Source organism: Amblyomma maculatum, chromosome 8, assembly GCF_055883805.1.
Source record: "Amblyomma maculatum isolate TAMU_Amacu chromosome 8, ASM5588380v1, whole genome shotgun sequence".
Lineage (NCBI taxonomy): Eukaryota > Metazoa > Arthropoda > Arachnida > Ixodida > Ixodidae > Amblyomma > Amblyomma maculatum.
The window spans coordinates 31,246,272-31,266,242 of record NC_139351.1 but is presented as its reverse complement, the minus strand read 5'-3'; the positions used below and the strand labels follow the sequence as shown (position 1 = coordinate 31,266,242).

The 19,971-nt window shown below is 44.2% G+C and overlaps 1 protein-coding gene across 1 annotated transcript in view; it reads left to right on the top strand.

Moving 5' to 3' along the window:
- LOC146180850 (protein O-mannosyl-transferase TMTC1-like) overlaps nt 1-10,572 on the top strand; it is a 158,141-nt gene extending 147,569 nt beyond the window's left edge. Inside the window, exons 17-20 of the mRNA XM_084575666.1 lie at nt 1,791-1,928; nt 2,124-2,246; nt 4,138-4,215; nt 9,860-10,572. Coding sequence (XP_084431792.1) covers nt 1,791-1,928; nt 2,124-2,246; nt 4,138-4,215; nt 9,860-10,069 — 549 coding nt within the window. The 3' untranslated portion in view covers nt 10,070-10,572. The remainder of the gene's footprint in view (nt 1-1,790; nt 1,929-2,123; nt 2,247-4,137; nt 4,216-9,859) is intronic.
- The last annotated feature ends 9,399 nt before the right edge of the window (nt 10,573-19,971 follow it).

The following is a 19,971-nucleotide window of genomic DNA, read 5'->3' as shown; positions in this document are numbered from 1 at the left end:
TTAATTTAGCAAGTACCTAGGCAACCACAAGGGGCCCCGAAGCTTTATTAGTTTCCTTTATTGCCACCAACATTAAATATCATACAGCAGTTATAAACACCACAAAATCATATTTTATACATAGCGTGAATTTGTTGCTCGCCTTCCTACGCAAGTTTATCTCCGATCTTTGTATTCGCCTTCGCTACGTTTTTATACTGTTCTTCCTAGAGCTCACAGTCACCGTTGCAATACTGAAGCCTTAAACGGCAACTGAAGCGCTTTTGGAATTAGCCTGAATTCCATGACACGAATGTGTGAACTCTGATTCGAAATAATGCCAAGTCGATTTGAGCTACAATTTACATTAAGGACGTTATGGCTGAACATGCAACTATTTCAACGCTCAGGCTTCTCTGCAGCGCATGGTAACAATAGGGACATCGATGATGACGTCTTCTGTAGAGGCGACGCATTTCCAACGTTTCTACTCCAACGCCATCGAAGGTAAAGGCCGCGTTGTCTAGCGGCATCAGGCGACTGACAGCATGGATTGGGAGGACGCAGTTGAGATTTGAAGCGTCGTCAAGTAGGTGACGTTATAGTCCAGTTCTTGGCATTGCTGCGCTTCTATGAGGAGAAGCTTGAAGACTTGATTTCTATAGCTGATTGCGCCGCATTATTCAAAAGTAGCGCAAAATCACTTGATGAGCTTAATGTACACGTTTCATATATTCTAATGAGCATTTCGCATTAATTTCAATTCCAAATTACGTTTCAGCTTCCCTTTAATTCCAGTAATTGCAAAGCAAGGCTAGTTGCATTTTATCTTGCATTAGTAAAGCTTATTGCGTTTATTTGGAATGGGAACGTCATTGCTTGAATAAAATCATACATTTTATCACAATTAATGGTTTATCTCCCAAGCTCGCGCGTTCTCTCGAGTTATAACTCGAAATCCATCTCTAATCCGTCTGTTTCGATCAGAGCAATGCCAAAATTTATTAACAGTGCCTTCTGTAGAAGAACCAGCCACTGTGGCTCGGCGGCTTGTAAGTTGTTCTCCTGAATCCAAAGTCACGAGGATGAACCCAGCCCGCTCTTCCACGGAGGGTAAATGCAAAAATGTCCATGTGTTGTGAGATGTTGGGGCGCCTAAGGTATCTAGAGCAATCTAAACTGGTTCAGAACCATTCACCAAGCCCTCCCTCATACTTTATGTGTCGCTTCGCAAAACTAAATCACACGCGAAAATGCCGAAGACCAGCCAATAATCATTTTTGTCGAGCCACCTGAAGATACCCAAACCCTTTTTGAAGACAAACTGATATCGCTTTACACTTCTCGTTTCGTCCATCAATCCATCAGCTATTACCCACCTAAGAGATTTGGAGATTAAAAAAAGAAATAAATATTTAAAACGTAATGATATACACTGAGCCTTGGGCCGGTATTCCGTCTAGGAAAGGGAGGTTAATATTTTTCCTTCGTGCAGCTCACTTGCCTCTATGGCCCGTTTGGGTATTAGATAGCCCCTTGAGGCATTCACAACATCAGTTGTGAATCAAATACATTAATACAGTTTTATATACTTTCCTGCTTACTCGGATATTTTAAGTGACAACCAAAATTTACTGGGCTTATTTTATTTAAATAAAAAAACGTGCAAACTATTGTAATCATGCACATCTATTTGAACCGTGAACCCACATTTTCTCGCCCCCTACATGATTCCACAATATTTCTTCTTATTAGGACCTTCCTGTCTTGAAATTGTTGCCTCGAAATATTCTCGTTTCTCCTCTCTCAAGGCGCAACTACTTATTCGTCTGCGGAGCTTCCGTGGAGCCCAAGAGCAGCTTCTTGAAATAATCGGCAGAAACAACAGCCATAGAGAAGCCCTCCACACAGCGGCACTGCTCTACAATCACACCAACCGCACGGTTGAGGTAAGCTTTGAAATCCCAGATCTGCCATCCCTGATTTCACCCTGCATTCCAAGGTCGTACTATAGTGACGCACAGTGTATTCGGTTTAATCTCTGTGATGATTTTTTTGCATGAGGCATCCCATGTTCGCCTTGACAGGCGCGAGGGGATCCCTATAACTGAGTACTCCCGCCATGCTGCGCTGCCATGCTGCAGGCCATAGACTACATCCTGAAAGCTCTCAAGCTGTGCTCCGTGGACGACCGGTCATGCGCAAGGATTCACAGCGATCATGGCGACATCCTAAAGGACTTGGGCGACCTCAACATGTCAGCTCAGGTACTCAGTGCTGCCAGTGATCTTAAACAAAGATGTGCTCCATTTAGATGAAGCATACATAACACCTCTATCACACGGGCATTCTCAATCCCCATTGAGTCAAAGGCCGTCAAAATTTCCAGGGTCATCGAAATGCACCACTGCCACACGGATAATTTCAGCGACCATTGAGTAGCGAGCTTGGGATCCGACACATGGCGAGAGAAAAAAAAAAGAACTCCACGGCGATGTAGGCGAGGGTACGCAATTGAGAGAGAAATAGCTTCGGGATCAGAACTAACTGGGCGCAGTACGAAGCCAGCTTGTGCTCTTGTAAATGGCGAGATGAGATACGGTGTATTAGGAGCACATAATAAATAAATAATATAGCGACCGTTACAAAAGATGGCATTGTAGGCGATACAGACGTGTTCCGAGGACCACCCGAAACTAGCCTTGACTTCACCCTCGATATCGAACAAAACTTCCCATGAAGAAACGCAGACATTAGGGTAAATATAACTATGGTCGCCAGTGAAAATGTTTACTGCCTGCGGGCAACTCGAAATAATCACGCCAGAGAAGAACGAAGCGTTCTGGCACCAACCGCGAATTGTCAAGGCAAGAAGGGAAAAAAAGAACAAATAAACGTCTCACTTCGCGCAATGAGGAACCCGCGGACAGCCCTCGGGTAGTCAAAGGTGCATAATTAAACTGACCCGCTGTTTTCTAAATGTGCTTTTGCAACCGCGTGCATTCTGATCAGTCGCGAAATTAACAAATGTTTTTTAACGTGCACGGTGCCTTTGGGCACCTCCAGTCACACTAGAATAGTTTAGTTACTTTCGCCTTCGCAGTTAGAGAATCTACCCATTTAAACAGTTAGCTTTACTTGTAACCTAATGCCACTTAACCGTCTTGATATCCCATTTAACATATGCTATCTCTGCGCAGTCGGCCGCAGCAGAAGCACTGAAATCTCTGTATGTAACCGAGAAACACGTGCACAAAAAAATGGTAAACTATTCGTTATATTCCTGTGCCTCGAAGGACTAAAACAGTGATGTGGGGGCGCGATGACACTGTTTTTATCTGCTCTTTCAAACGCCTTCTCTTCTTGAACCTTTAAGCCCATAGGATGAGGGCCGCTAGTCCACCGAAATAGGCTAGGTTTTGCCACTCATGATTGTATTGCAACCAAAGACGCGTGTCTTCCTCCATTTCAGACGCTGCTTTTTCTCCTTACCTTATAGTCTACAATGAAAACGAAATAACAGCGAAATTGGGTTGAGTGAAAGCTTGCATACCGGATATAATATGCGCATATCAAATGTCTCAAATAACTGCGTTTCGCGAACAGCTGGAGGTGGTGAAGGGTGGCAGTTCCTGGCCCTACGGGGCTGGGACTGTGGGTCAGTGCCAGCCACTGATTTTTATCTGTTGTAGGCCGTCATTGCACCCGTCACCACTGCTTCGGTGGTGGACGGCAGCTGTTGCGGTGCGCGTCTTTCTCTCCCTCCTCTTTTTTTTTTTCTTGTCTATTTTCTCTTCTGTCCGCACGAGGCAGCGGAGGTGGCTCAGCTACAGAGCCAGTAGCAGGCCCGTGCATTTTCTTTTCGTCCTTCTTACAGCCACAACAACAACAACAACCACATGTTTGCCATTTCTGCCGTTTCCGGGCTTTTCACATCAAATCATTGCGTCTCAACTCCTTTCGTGAGATAACTTCACAACGCTTGTCAATTCTACAGTTCCCGTTTTTTTTTTTAGCGTCACAAAAGTACCTTTTAAACGTATTGCACAGGGCTACGAGCGAAGCACATGGTAAAGAACGCCTTTATAGAACAGACAATAATAACTGCAGTTGTGAGTTGCACTATGACAATGGCTGTCTCTCCTTCTACTCTTCTAGAGTTATCAGGTGGCTATTGAGCTGGACCCGGATCAAGCGCATGCGCACCTAAACCTTGCTGTGATCAGACACTTAAAGGTGAGTGCAATAAATGACAGTTAAAATTCTCAAGACATAATGAACACACAATTTCAAAACCCTAAATATGCTTGGAAATCTGGAAAGCATAATTAAAAAAATGTTTCATTAACTTTCTTGCAGAACACATCCGCTGTAAAGCCTTTGTTCATGCATGGCTGCTCCACAAACACTCACTTGCTGAAACTGTATGTGACGTTTCATCTGCAATAAATAGAAAAAAGCAGATAGTCCCAATTCTAATATATTTTGAAGGCCTATAGCAAAGGCTTATATTTTAAACTATTTCACAAACTGGGATATGTATTAAATAATCAAGAACATGTTGTTTCGATCGCACGTATATTAAGGGACGATACTACAGTTTGCTAGAATAAACGACACGTCTTCTGATGATTTACGTGTTAATTATGGCATACTGCATGTACCGTTCGGCATCCCTTTCTGTCCTTGCTTTTTGTAAGCAGTACATCTTTACTGTTTCTGTCGTTAATACATTATATGCCAATAAATGTGTCCTGTACAACACAATAGTATTCGGAACGAAATTAGAATAGATAATGAGTTTTGGAAAGTAATAGTTTAGTGTGATAGGTACAAATGACGGTTAACTTTCAAAATACCGCTTTAACGAAAATCCCCCGCAAAAGACGTCCCCTTATGTCTTCGTACAGTACCGACAACGTCACTCTTTCTGATGTAAGGCATTGTAAGTACCTCGGTGTGTTCTTACTGATCATGGAAAGACCACATTTATACTCCAACAGCTAGCTCCCTCCGTACGCTTTTTGCCATAAACAGCCATTCAAACCCCCGACAGCAGCTATACAACCTCTCGAAACTAACTCCATATTCCCCTCAGCACTTCAATATACCGCAATTATTTGAGCCCCAATCACCGCACTGTCAACGTCTGAAACGTATTCAAGGAAGTCTGCGGGAGTTATTTTCCCTTAGTCACTACCTCGACAATGCGGTTTCTTTCCTGTATGCAAAAAAAAAAAAAAAAAAAAAACTCTATACCGATTGATAAATAAATGAAAAATAATAAATGTGATCAGTTCACTCAGAGACTGTGCATTGTAATATCTACGCATCTAGCGTTTCCAATTTTTCATCCGGACGTAAAACAAGACAATGAATTACTAAACAATATTGCTCTGAACTTGAATACATATTTCTTTCAAACACTCATATTTCTTACACAATAAGCACGACTAACAAAGCAACTAGACACATGTCTTTAACATCATTTGAAGAGTACGTAAAATAATTTACCCTAATTGTTTTGCCTGCTCTCGTGTCTTGGTCTTGAGCAAGACCGCAGTATGAAAAAATAATAAATTAATGACTATCAAAATGAAATAACAAAACAAACGTACAGTTTAGAGAAGTCCTGGGAAAGGGCGATCGACGAAATTAAGTTCGTTGCTTCAAACAATAAATAAATTACCACTTTCCTGCTATCATTAAGTTTTCTACCCAGCCAAACTACCTGGGTGAGGAGGGCGTCTTGCCGAAAGAAAAAAGGCTCAAATAACTTTCTCGCCGATGAGTTAAACAGTGAACAACGTTATGTTAGGCTCCAACAAGACGGCTCTTAATGACGAGGTGTCTGTGGTGTTTTAGCCCGACGAAGCGGCATGAAAAGCCACACCAAGCAGATAAATTTTATTCCATGCAAACTACTGACGTGCCCGTTAGATGTGGAGGGAAACGAGAAAGGCATCATAGTGTCTAAGTAACATGAAACCATTCGCTATGAAATCTAACATTAGGCGGCATCCAGATGGGACGTTACGATCCGTAAGTCAATCGAAGTTTTTAACAAGCTTCGAAGTAAAACATAAGTGTGCTGGCGGGATCATTAGAACGGCGTTTTTCGTGATTCCTCAATTTCACTGTGCTAGTTTCTTTAACCACGTTTTCTAGTTTCGTATTTTTGACCCGCTCTTCCCTAATCAAGTGCCTACCTTCGGGTTGTAGTAGACGCAAAGGAAAGTATTTGCGGCATCGTATGGTGCATTTTACGCGAAAAGTGCTGTAGCGTCCAAAAGCCATTGAATTGCCGTACCTTGGCTTGAGAGGGAGCTTTCAGGACGAGACAAATTCCTGCCGGCGCAAACACTTGGACGGCGCCGTCGTGCTATTCGGCAACCACCGGAAATAAAGACCTGATGCGTGTTCCAGAGCATCATCAAACTATTTATTATTATTAATATTATTATTATTATTATTATTATTATTATTATTATTATTATTATTATTATTATTATTATTATTATTATTATTATTATTATTATTATTAATATTATTATTATTATTATTATTATTATTATTATTATTATTATACTGCAGGCCTCGTGGCGGCCCAGGCAGGAGGGTCATACAAAATACGGAGTAATTACATTACCAGACGTACGAAAAAAATGATCAAATTATAGTGTACACAATACCAACCCAGTCTATTAGCTGCGAGAACAAAGTGGGTAAAAGGAACTCTCGCTCTTGTAACAAAACAGTTCCCATAGCAAACAAATGAATAAATGTACGAACGAACCATCAGTAAAGTCTACATTGACTTTGCGTCAAGGTCGAAATAAAAGGGATGCCGGAAAAATGATAGGCGCATTGCCTGGAGTGTATGTGCTATAGTAGTATTGGTTGATCGATCTGGGGTAGTTGACTGGCCGCACTGGAATCTAACACACATGTCTTGGTTAAAATACATTGATATACATTGATGTCATCTGTAACACGGCCCGTAAAAGACTAGGATACGTACACTGCACCTTGCGCACTGCTCCTCAAGTAACTATAGCTCCAGAAATATCAAACACTAATGCTCCCCATCCTCTAGTACGCTTGTGTTGTTTGTAATCCGTATAAACAGTGTGACATTAACAGACTAGAATCTGTGCAGAAAAAGGCTATGTGCTTTGTTTGTAGGAGATTGACGTGGAGTTTTCGTCGTCTGATTTTCTTACGCAACTAGTGCGTTTTAGTCAATTCTCCTAGGTTTTGTTCGCTATATAAATATCTCACATTTTCCAAACCTCCATCTACAAAGAGAGTCCTGAACGCTTCCTCGTTTTTTGCTCGCAAGAACGTTTTTAAGCATATATTTTTTTCCCTCATATCACTGAAGCTTGGAATTCTTTACCAGGCAACATTCGCTTATTGTCATGAGAGAAATTCTTAAAAGCCTGTTCATAACGTTTTATATATGCTTTCTATGTTTGTTTGTTTTGTACTGTATCCCAATCCTGCAACAGTCTCACCGAGGCTGCAGTAAAAAAATAAATAATGTGATTGGTTAACTGATTAGTGAATAAAACCAGCACGGCGTGTGTGTGTGTGTGTGTGTGTGTGTGTGTGTGTGCGTGCGTGCGTGCGTGCGTGCGTGCGTGCGTGCGTGCGTGCGTGTGTGTGTGTGTGTGTGTGTGTGTGTGTGTGTGTGTGTGTGTGTGTGTGTGTGTGTGTGTGTGTGTGTGTGTGTGTGTGTGTGTGTGTGTGTGTGTGTGTGTGTGTGTGTGTGTGTGTGTGTGTGTGTGTGTGTGTGTGTGTGTGTGTGTGTGTGTGTGTGTGTGTGTGTGTGTGTGTGTGTGTGTGTGTGTGTGTGTGTGTGTGTGTGTGTGTGTGTGTGTGTGTGTGTGTGTGTGTGTGTGTGTGTGTGTGTGTGTGTGTGTGTGTGTGTGTGTGTGTGTGTGTGTGTGTGTGTGTGTGTGTGTGTGTGTGTGTGTGTGTGTGTGTGTGTGTGTGTGTGTGTGTGTGTGTGTGTGTGTGTGTGTGTGTGTGTGTGTGTGTGTGTGTGTGTGTGTGTCACTGAATTTGAACACGTGCGATGGCCTACGTCTAGTGTTAATGAGGCAACGTTGTCGGACATTGTATACTTGATGCGCATAATAGTGTGGGGGCTTCGTTTGAGAAGGTGCCCTGTCGTGATGGTGCACAGCCGGACTTGAGCGGCGATGTCGGTTCGCGATTTGTACGGTCTGCGCAATGGCGGTGTTTCCTTCTGGCGCCACTGCGCGATCTTGGCGCTGCCGCCCTGCCCCTCATGTAGATTTAGAAGCTATGAAAAATGAAAAAGAGACAGAGGGATGGCCGCTGTCTAACTTTTCGCTCCGTGCAACCGGTTCACAGTGCATGGACACCACGGCAGCGTGTACGGTACGAGTTTGTATACAAAGCGTTGCATATACCATCGAGATCGTGGTGCTATATGACTGCTATCACGATATCATCCTCGGCTACAACTTCCTCTCTACCCACAGTGCTGTGATTGATTGTGCCTGTGCTGCAGTTACGTGTTTACTCGTGTACAATGTTTTTTTGTGCGACCTACTCGTGCGCCCTGCTAAGCTCCTGATTACTAAAGACGCCGACGTCCCTCCCTTTTCTCCTGCTCTCGTTTCCCTTAATTCGGCCCCTGCCCTCGCTAGCCACGTCCTCTTTACGCCCACCGCCGCCGCCACCCATCATCACCGCCTCCCTCTTCCATTCGCCGTTATCATGGTTATTGATGGTAACTGTGCTATCTATGCTTTCAACCTGTTTCGTTGCCCAACAGCTGTCCTTCGCGTCGAATGGCTTGACTGTATTGAGGAGCTGGAGCCTGGTCTCACGTGTTCTCCGATCCTCATGCTTTACCCCACGTCACTGTCATGAAGTCGTGCAACTAAGACCAATAATCTTCCTGCCGACGTTTTCGATCTAGCCATAGCTACCGACCTTCCGCTCGCTCAACGTGACCAAATAGCGACCCGGTTTCAGCGTTTAGTGCTTCCTTTGACGTTTCGCAGCCTTCTTTGAGAAGCGCGTTGGCTCTCCTTCACGAAACTGATACCGGCATGCATGCCTTCATGCGCCAACAACCGTAATGCGTACCGCCCGCTGAGCGCCGGGTCATGCGTGACAATGTCGACGGCATGCTTCTTGGGCCTCTCCCGTTGACCTGGGGACAAAACAAGGTAGCACGATCCGCGTCTGTGGGGACTACGGCCGTCTGAATAAGGTCACTCGAAGGGATGTTTATCTGCTACCACAAATCGACGGCGCTCTAGATTGCTTACAAGGAGCGGAGTTCTTTTCGTCACTAACGTTGCGCTCCAGCTGTTAGCAAGTACCGATTGCTTCAAATGACCGGTGAAATATAGCCTTCATCACGCCCTATGCCTTGTATAAATTTGATGTGACGCCGTTCGTGTGTACAATGTCCCACACAACTTCAATAGAATTATGGGTAATATTACCAGCGGGCTCGAATGAGGGGTGTGCCTGGGTTATATTGATGATGGGAAGGGAAATCTCAATCTATCAACCAATCGAAAGTGACGGAAATCCGAGATGTCAAACGAGTCGGTGATGCAAACAGCCCCCTGCTGCCTTCTTTTGATTCCGGCGCAGTATCCACCCTTGTTTGCAGCCGTGATGCAGTGATGAAAAAGCGCTTCATAGAAACTTAATTACCTCTCTGACTAAGAAGGAAGATGAACCTCTCCTTTCTCGTCTGCTACTAGCAAAAGACCTTTCTAGAGCAATTAACGTTTTTCCTATCCTATACTATCCTCTCTGACTGGAAGTCTCTCAGGACTGGCTGCTCATGAGTGCATAAATTGTCCATTTTTCTTCATTCTCGCAGGGCGATTACTCGGCTGCATTTCGGCATTACCAGGTGGCCCTATCTTTGGATCCAAAGAACCCGCTCATCACGGACAATATGGCCAAGTTGAGGCGGCGACTCACTCGGCCTCAGTGCTTAAGAAGTCTAGCTGGCAGTGGACGAGATTGCAAAAACTCTTCGTCTTCCTGGGCTTCTGCGGCCACTGATTCTACATGGAGTGCTCTGTAGAGGAGCATAAGACCTCTGTGTGCACTAGAAAAGAAATCAGAGCTATTCCACCCAGATGACTCAATTGAAGACCTCTGTGTAAATGCACCTCCCGGTGAACTTTTAAAGGACATGATATCTGGCGTAAATATTTTTGTTTTGCACTCTAACCGTCTACAATGGTTCTGTGCCTTCCTTATTGTTCGCATATGCATGATCCATACAACTTTCTCGTTTCTTCTTTACATTTCTATTCTGCTCTTTTTTAAATACAGATTGAGGATACCGAGGTAACGAATTAACATAGCAGCTCTCAACTATAAACCATTGAACTGTACTCTGGACAGTCGTGCTCTAAGAAATTTGTGTTTCTGTAGAGGGCTCCTGGCGCTCTTCCGGGACGACATGTTGTTCGTCATCGTCTATACGGTAGTAGACTTCCTAGCCGGCGTTTCAGCACTACGTCTGGTTGACTCTCATAAATGTGCATACGGCAATGTTTCGCGCATTTCCTCTGTATCTCTAAGGCTTCCGTTGTCATAATGCTGATGCTGATGCATTATGACAACGGCAAAAAATTATTTTCCTTCACGGAACACAGTCATGAAATCATAGTGTAGTCATCATGAGCATAGACCACCGAACTGGTCGTCAAGGTTCATTGCGCCCCCACATGGCATTATGCCAGAATGTAGTTAGGTTACAGGAGTCTGCCCATCACCGTAAAAAAGAGCCAGCCGCCCGAAGGTTCCCGCCTGTTCTGTTTTTTTAAGGGTACTCTGTGAGGGCAGGTCAGTCACTTTAAAACAGTCAGAATGTCAAACTATGCAACACCGTGCCTATGTGCCCACCCTCGACGCCAGGAGAGTATTTCTCTCTGAAGTTGCTCTCAAAGTGTGACCATTGTTGTCCGATGTACTTGAATGTGAGTGTGTGTACGGCTAACAGTTTTGGTAAGAGATTCCTAGCTGCCTTCTGGGTGGAAACACACGGCGGAAGTATTGGCAATGACTTTGTGAACCCCAAGAAGAGATGTCGGTTATCTTGCTTATTGCTGTTCCGTGTAACATCTCGAGTGAAAAATTCGAGAAATAGCGGTAACTAATAAATATTTCAGGGTAGCAGTAACTATCTGCATGAAATGTGATTGATGTTCCGGCGGTAAGGCACTCTCTGCCAAATTTTCATGTATCACGTTAAGTACTTTTTTCTTCAACAACCGCACCGCAAGTAGTCAACCCATTTGCTGCAGTGTTCGTTGCTGCAGCGTTTGTAGCACCGTACAGTGGATGTCATGGCTACTGCGAAAACACTGCGCATGGTTTTCCCGTGCCATACTTCATTGAAACTCTTCTGTGCCCTCTATTTTAGTACTGCATCGTATTGCCCAAATAACTGCGTCATTAGAGAGGTGTCAACTTGAACCTCGCTACATTTTGTCGGGAAATCTTCAAAAATAATGCATTTGCATGTTCGCGGTGAGCGTACTCGTCGTTGTACATTATGTTCACTCGCAAAATGTACATCCCTGTCGTTTAGGGTAAGCTTGATGCACCAATAGCGCAATCGTGAGCGTGTGTGTATTGCTAGTAATGTGTGAGTAAGGTCAGTTTTTGTAATTCAGAGCTTCAGTTTCAGACCCGTAATAATGGTAGTTGTGACAGGATGTTTGTGGATGTGAGTGGTCTTTCAGAAATTTAGTCACCCAGAAAGTGATCGTCAGATCCTCATAAATTTCAACGCGCGTTTTTCAGAAGGCAAATTGTGGCGAGCTAACGTTTCACATAACTCGTTTCTTTTTCTGGCACCAAAGAGAATATTTCTGATCACTGCTGACCGCAACATCATTTAGATCCTGTCGGACTTTCTTCCTAGTCCGGCATGTTGTTCTGTTTGTATGTATGAAACGTCATGAATCCAGTAAGCTTTCACAATTGCACATCGTGCTGTTTAAACCTGAAAGCGGTGGGATGTAGTTTTTTTTTAGTTTTCTACGGAGTACTGCTAAATTTAATTTATCAATATTAAGGGAGGCCGAACAAACCACAAGCAATTTGCTTTACAAGGTCCTCAAAATCGGAGTTTTTCATTGGCGAGAAAGTGCAATGATCAATTTCTTTCGTTAAACCATGTCATAATTGAATACAAAGTATGTCGTTCCTGCATGTGTCGTTTCTAAGTGTACCGTACAAGAGGAATAGTTGCTCAAGTGTGAAAACCTGCCTAGCCTCTTAAGGCCTATGCATGCCCACAGGCCCATGGTGCCCTGCCCTAGCTGTTCTTACCTTAATGTTTATTAATCAACAATGAATAATTTGTGTTCACCTGCGTCGTGCCACTCTTTATTTAAGTCTTTACGACCTCTGTGAGGTTTAACGCTGAGACCGCCTTAAAATATTTTAGGCGAAGTGTTTTTTAGGATTATATGCCAGCCCAAATGGATACTTTCTCTGTGGTCTATTATGCTTAGACTGCCACAATGTCCTTCCGAAGTGAGGATGCTGTACGAAGCGATGCCATTCCCTGTTTCCTTTCGTTGAAGCGAAGCCAGTAGCCGATAGCTGGCTATAGGAAACGCCTTCGTGTAAGATCTAATTTTCCGCTGCCCTCAATCCAGAAGCCTCTTTCTCAAACGGTAGGTGGGATTTATTAGAGACATTTAGTTTGGCGCTACCGCTTACCGCTACCGCCTACCGCTATCGCGCGAGCGTCATTACGCATGCGCAGATCACGCCAATGGCAACAGATGGCGCCACGTTCCAGTAAGATTTTGGCGGACGCCGCACGCGGGGACAAATCAGCGCGTACGTGCTGCGCTGACTGTGCGCGGCAGTGGTAGACGGCCGCGGTAAGCGACAGCGCTAAACTAAAAGTCTCTAATGTCGCGGAACATCGTGTTGTGTACTTTCGGAGATTAATGAGAGCGTCGAGTAGAGCGCACTGGTCTGCGTAATTTAGTGCCTAATATGAGAATTTTCTTCCCAATTATATTGTGTGTAGCAGGCCTTTATGGAAAGCGTACGTTCTTTAGTATACTGTGAGTATATTTGCTGCATGTCCACGTTCCCACCTGTCTGCCTTCAGGTTGTTGTGGCTGACATCGGCATTGTCTGCAACGGGTCTCATTGTTCATCTGTGAGTATAGTGTGCATGTTGCCGCTGCAGGAAGTTGTCCTACAATAATCGAATTCCTTTTTCGTGTTTAAAATTACGTTTAAAAGTGAATACATTGACATCTTTTTTTTTTCTTCAGGATGCCCACGTACAGGGACTGTACTAACAAATTTTCATGTGGGAACACGATTACGTTGGATAAAAAGTTAGAAAACTTGAATAAAGATAACTGAAATCGACTATTTCTACCTATTTTCCTTTCCCTTGAATGTCTGCTCATGACTGCTTGTTACAATGCTGTTTTATTTTGCCTAAACGTATTACTGAAACTTGTGTTGAGAAATTCAAATAGCTTTTTTTTTTGTGACAAATTAGAGTAAAGTTAAGTAATGGTTACAGTTAGTAGGCTTCTTAGTGGAAAGAAATGCAATAGGAAGTGTACAAACAATATTTATTGGCGTTTCATTAGTCTTAAGAGTTGAAAAATCAATAATGTTTGGACCTATAGGTTGAAAACAAATATTTTATATCAAATATTGTGAGGCACCGCTCGGAAAAAACGTCTTTATTCCAGCCCGTGTCTGCAACTCAGCGCAAGATCTTTTGAATGGGATTTGAATCATCAGTGAATGATGATGATGACGATGCTGCGTATATATAGGTCAAAAAGAGGTGAAAGTTCTGGAACCGCGTTCAAACAAATACCCACCCCGGCAAGGAAGCGGCCACCCAGGTCGCTGTTTAGACGAAAGCGGGTCGGCGGGTGTACGGCTTCATGCGCGAAACGTGAACAACTTCTGAACGCCAACGCCTATGGGCGACGGTATGCGATGGGACAACGCGGTAGTTCGCGGGAGATGTTTGCTGGAGCAGGGTGTAAGAACCAATATAGCGGAGGACAACCCCTCGCACAACCTAGGAGTGCGGACAGGCGTCTAGAATCATAAGCAGCCTTAGCTATATGTGGTACGTTGTCGTACTTCGTTGCATTATGATTATGAGCTTGCATTTCATACATATGTCGCTGTGATACTATATGTAGTTCCTGCTTGCCCGAAGGTACGAGGAGTTTCATGAGGCCACTTAACTATGGTATTGCTCGAACACCTCTAATTTGCACACAATTGGCACGGGCGGCGCAGTGGTTAGAGCGCTGGTCTACTGTGTCCAAGGATATCGGATCGAATCCCTGCCTCAGCGGCCGCTTTTCGCTGTGGGCGCAAATCTAGACGTTCGTGTGCTGTGCGATGTCAGTACACTTTAAAGAACCCCAGGTGGTCGAAATTTCCGCAGCCTTCCACTACGGCGTCTCTCATAGCCTGAGTCGCTTCGGGACATTAAACCTCAAAGCCAAAACCGAACCACAATCAGCACGCCTGCCTTGCCTCGAAGTGCAGCACTTCGAATCCAGTGCAGCCATTTTTTTTATTTTCCAAAACACTGTTTTTCTATCTTAGAAGACACTCTGCAATGGCCACGGTCATGTCGGAGGTATGGCCAGGAAAGAATCGACCCCAAAAGGGTTGAGCTTAAAACTGGCATGCTTTATTAAGCCTCTCGTGCCGCGTGCGTTAGCGCCCATTTCTTCGTCACCAAAAGACATCGTCCTAAACGCGGCGCGAAATCCCTATATTCCTACAACACCCTCCCCCCCCCCCTTCCCCTACTGAAGATTTTGACCATACAGCTTTGTGTCGCATGTCCAGCAGGTCCACGGCGAAACTGCGGTCGATGACTGTAGAGCGGTTCCGTCGCGGTCAAAATTACTTTGAGACAGTAGTAGCGCAGACAGACAAGGACAGAGGGAAGAAGACGAACACAGCGCTGACTTTCAACTGAGGTTTATTCACATGCACATTTTTTTCGTTTATGCGCATTTTTATTTATGCACATGTTTTCGTTTCGCATCACTCAGCCGCAGTCAAAACGTCATATGCGCATGTATGTCGCAGAAACAACAATCACACCACAAGAGATTTTGCAAGCAAGAGCCTCCAAACAGAAAATGACGTGTGTGTCTGTGTACCTTCGATAAAAAGCGAAAAAGTTCAGCGAGAAAGAACTCGGGATCTTGTAATCAGCGTAGGTTTACCCAAAATGCTTAATATACCATATCTGCCCAATTCCTGATATACCTGATCTGGATTTTTTTTATAAGTCCAGATATGGCATTTCCGTAAGGGTAGTATGGATTTTTTTATGCTTGCTGGTTTTCGGTTTTTATCGGGTGGCTTTTAAGCGCAGTGACAATTGGCTTATTCATGCTCATCCATGTTTCACTTTTTGACAATGGTAACCCTTATAGAGCTCGACCAAGTTTTTATTTTGTCGTTTTTCTTCGGTTGTTTTTTTTTAGGACATTTAAGGCTAAAGACACATGACCTAATCATGTTCATTCTTGCTTTACTTTTTGACAACGACAGCCCTTATACAGCTCATCTCGTTTTTTTATTTGTTGTTTTCACCGTTTGTGAAGCATGTGCGTGCTTATGGTGTTTGGTACTACGGAGTCATGGGTTTTGTGATTACTTGTTTATTGCTACATGCTCTTTAGGTTTTGTTAATGCTAAGTTAGGAAAGAAAACGTACATGCTCATATGACATTTTGACTTCGGCTGAGTGACGTGACCCGACAAAACATGTATAAATCCCCCCTTGTTTTTCAATAAACCATAGTTGGAAGTCAGCACTGCGTTTGTCTTAATTCTTCCTTCTGTCCTTGTCTGTGTGCGCTACTACTAACTCGATTGATTAACAACTAGCCAAACAAAGGACGATTCTAAATTAAAATTACGGTCGTCTTGGACGCGAGTCAGAAATGTGGGGTGCAAGCACGCGCAAATGGCACCGAAGCTGTTAGACGAAAACGTGAACAGCTGCATGTCAACGTTGCAAAATGCACCATAGTGGCCAAGGAGTGGTTGTAGATGAAGTCACTGCCTCCTCGTCACATCTCACATGGTGTTCAGGCGGGCACGTGTTCTACGCTGGTGTGTCAGAAAACGCAGGTGAGCACAGTGGGTCCGATTCAAGCATTACACATTGTGCGGTGCTTAGGTGTGAGACGTATCTCACAGGTGGCCAAAGCGCAACTGCTGCGATGTGCGTTCCCATTCAGCGTAATAGTAGGATCAAGGTCTTGATAACATGCAGTAGTCATGAAGGCTGCTCAGCGTGAGTCCCGGGTATCGGCATAGGGAGTTGGGTGCTGCGGCAGGGTGACGACAGCAGGATCTTGGGTGAGCTCGCTGGTGGCCGCGATGGCAAGAAACAGACTTGACTGATTTTCGCAGCGTCGCATGCGCAACGCCGTGAAGTGTTATGGGGCTCATCTAGTTGTCTTGAGGCACAGCATGCGAGAAGTCTGTTCCTCTGCAGCGTCGCATGCGCAACGCCATGAAGTGTTATGGGGCTCATCTAGTTGCCTTGAGGCACAGCATGCGAGAAGTCTGTTCCTCTGCTGTTCTACCACCATTTTCTATAATTGATGCGTTCGTATATGCAATGCAGGTACCTCGAATTACATCTACCTGAGGTCGAGATGACAGCTTTTCTTTACGATGAAGCCGAGTAGTCTTGTTTGTCGTAATAGTTTCGAATTCCCACGGAGGGGGGTCAGCCATTGGTGGTGTTTGCACTGTCACTTCGTTATACAAGGATGCTATGAGCATAACGTACTTTCGCTTCATATTTCTTCTTGCCTCTCGTTGTTCGATTAATTCTGTCAACGTATTTACCTGTGCAAATTCTTGGAGAAAAGGAATAGGGCGGAAGTTTTGGTAAGGTCGTGATTGTGCGCATTGTGTTTCTATTTATTGTTTCCAATTTCGCCCACTGCCGCCTCGTGAGTCTTTGGAATTGGGCCTGGTATAGTATCCTCGGCTGTAGCACCGATTTTACAAGACGCCTTGGCATGTCCGCTCGAGCCACTCCTCCCCCAGACGAAATGCATTTTATCAAGTTTAAGGAAGTTGCAGCTGCTTTTTCACATTATAAAGCCAATGTGTTCCTTTGCCGGACTAGTTAATTTCTAGGCCAAGAACTCTCATCTCGTCCACCTCTTCCAATGCCTGATTTCCAATCTTTAGGGTGACTCTTTGCGTTGCCAATTGTTTTCTTCCATTGTTGTTTGCAACGTGAATGTAGCTGAACTTTTGAGGTGACAATTCTAGACCTGCATCTTGGACGTACTCATCTATGGTATTTAAAGCCTCTTGCAGATACTGATTTTGTCTCTCAAATTGTTTATGAGCAGACCAAACCGTGACATGATCTGCGTATATTATGAACCGCACTTCTGGTATTTCAGCCAATTTCCACGCCAATGGGATCAGTGCGATAATAAATAGCAAAGGTGCTAACACTGACCCTTGTGGCACGCCTCTGTTCGAGTTGTAATTGCCAGTTTGTTTTCCGTTTATCCGGATATAACACGTCCTGTCCTTAAGCAGATTATGTACTGCTTTTATGAACTGCAAGGAAATGCCCATACATTCCATGTTGCTAAGAATCATGGCATTTAACACGTTGTCGTATGCCTTCGCCACGTAGCCATAGTGCGCACAAGGTGGCTATAAGGCGACACGTATGACCTCTACAGCTGGCATAGCCAGTCCATTTTCTGTCAAAGGTTTGTTCGGAACCCAATTTGTCGAGCATGGTAATTTTTATTACTTTCCAACCACCATGACAGGCGGTGGCTATCATCTTTTCATAGATCTTGCAAATTGTGGGTGTTATCGAAATAGGCCGAAAAGATTCTAGGCTTGTGGGAGGTTTCCAAGCCTTTAGTATTGTGACCACCACCGAGTGTTTCCAGCGGAGTGGAATCTCTCCTCCTTGCCATACCTCATTTACCACATCCAGCAATATATCAACAGCAGTTCCTTCTAAATTCATGAAGACGTGATAAAGAACATTTCCAGGCGCAGTTTTACCGTTCGCTTTATATATAGCAGCCAATAACTCCAATTTGGAAAATGGTGATGTTATTTCTGTTTTACCAACTGCATCCACTGTCGATTAAGGCGCCGGATACTGTGCACGGTTCGGCAAGAAAAGGGCATCAGCCTGATCTGCAAACTCCTCTGGTGTACGCTGTAATGCAGGTCTAATACTTTCCACATGATATTTGACCTGCCGCCTCTTTCCCATGCTACGGAAAGTCCTCCAGAGGGACTTGTTGGTCATTCCTGAGCCCAAACAACTTTACCAGTCATCCCATCTCCTATGAGTCAGCTGTTTTTCATATCGGAGTGCCTGTGCCGTCACTCTGTTTACCTCAATTGTCTTGGCACGTCTTCAGGATTCCGACCATCCTGTATCTCGGCCCGTTTTCTCTGTGCCCAAAGTTTTAGTAGGTGAAGGTCGGGAGTTGGCTGATCTTCGTTCACTGTAGTTGTAATTTCGGAATCCTTAAGTACCGTTTGAAGGGTGGTGACAAGACTCCTGATGCACCACGCAGCAGAGTAGGCGACGAAACACAGGAGAGGCACACAATACACATAAACAAGGACAATGCTGCACTGACAACTGATTAAGTCTAACACCAACATCCTCTTCCTTCTCCACTTCTAAGGACACACACCACTTCTTCTTTGACGGTCCTCCCAATGATCTAAAAAGTATTTCTGTTTCTTCTAGAGGAGAACAAAAGGCATGCTAACGCAGTCTTCACCAGCTAAAAATATCTCCCAAGCTTCCAAAATCTATCTCGTTAATCTGTCCTTGTTATACCTCAAAACTGCTACTTTATTAAGTTCTGTTGAAGACATTCCTTTTTCACAAAGAGAGCAGTCCTTGCAGTGTATCGCAAGGTTACTCCTGGACTTATTCAATATCGTAGAGACATGTTCTACAATCCTATCATTTATGCACCTTCCGGTCTGGCCGATATAATTCTTGACACATGACAAGGAGATGCGATAAACAATCCCTTGGATGCACTCAGAATATCTTGTTCGATGCGCTGTTTTGCATCTTGATTGATTGTCATTCTCATTTACACGCGCCACATACTTCTAGCTTTGTTGGGAACCGTAGGAATTATATGAATCCCGTACTTCTTCCCAATATTCATCATGTTGTGGGTGAAGCCATGGATATAGGGCACCAAAGAGCTCTTCTTCCTCGGCAGCAGATGTCCATTCTCTATCCTTTGTTTCTTATTCTGTGTCAACAAGCTTTCAGCTATTTGGCATATGAATTCATCAGGAAATCCTGCGTCTATAAGCCTCTCGTACCGGTTTAAGAAACTTTGCCTACTAGTGTTTATGAACTCTTCGTGAATTTAGAAGAAACCGCAGCTGACAGCTTGTTGGGTGTGGTAAATGAGGTATGGCAAGGAGGAGAGGTTCCACTGTGCTAGAAACACTCAGTGGTGGTCACAATACTAAAGGCTGGGAAACCTCCCACAAGTCTAGAATCTTTTCGGCCTACCTCGCTAACACCGACAATCTGCAAGATTTATGAAAAGATGGCTACCCGCCTGTCATGGTGGTTGGAAAGTAATAAAAATTACCAGGCTTGACAAATTGGGTTCCGAACAAACCTTGGTACAGAAAATGGACTGGCTATGCATCTGTAGAGGTCATACACGTGTCGCCTTATAGCCACCTTATGCGTACTATAGTGACTACCGACGTGGCGAAGGCATACGACAACGTGTTAAATGCCAAGATTCTTAGCAACATGGAATGTATGGGCATTCCCTTGCCGGTCATAAAAGCAGTAAATAATCTGCTTAAGGACAGGACGTTTTATATCCGGATAAACGAAAAACAAACTGGCAATTATACCTCTAGCAGAGG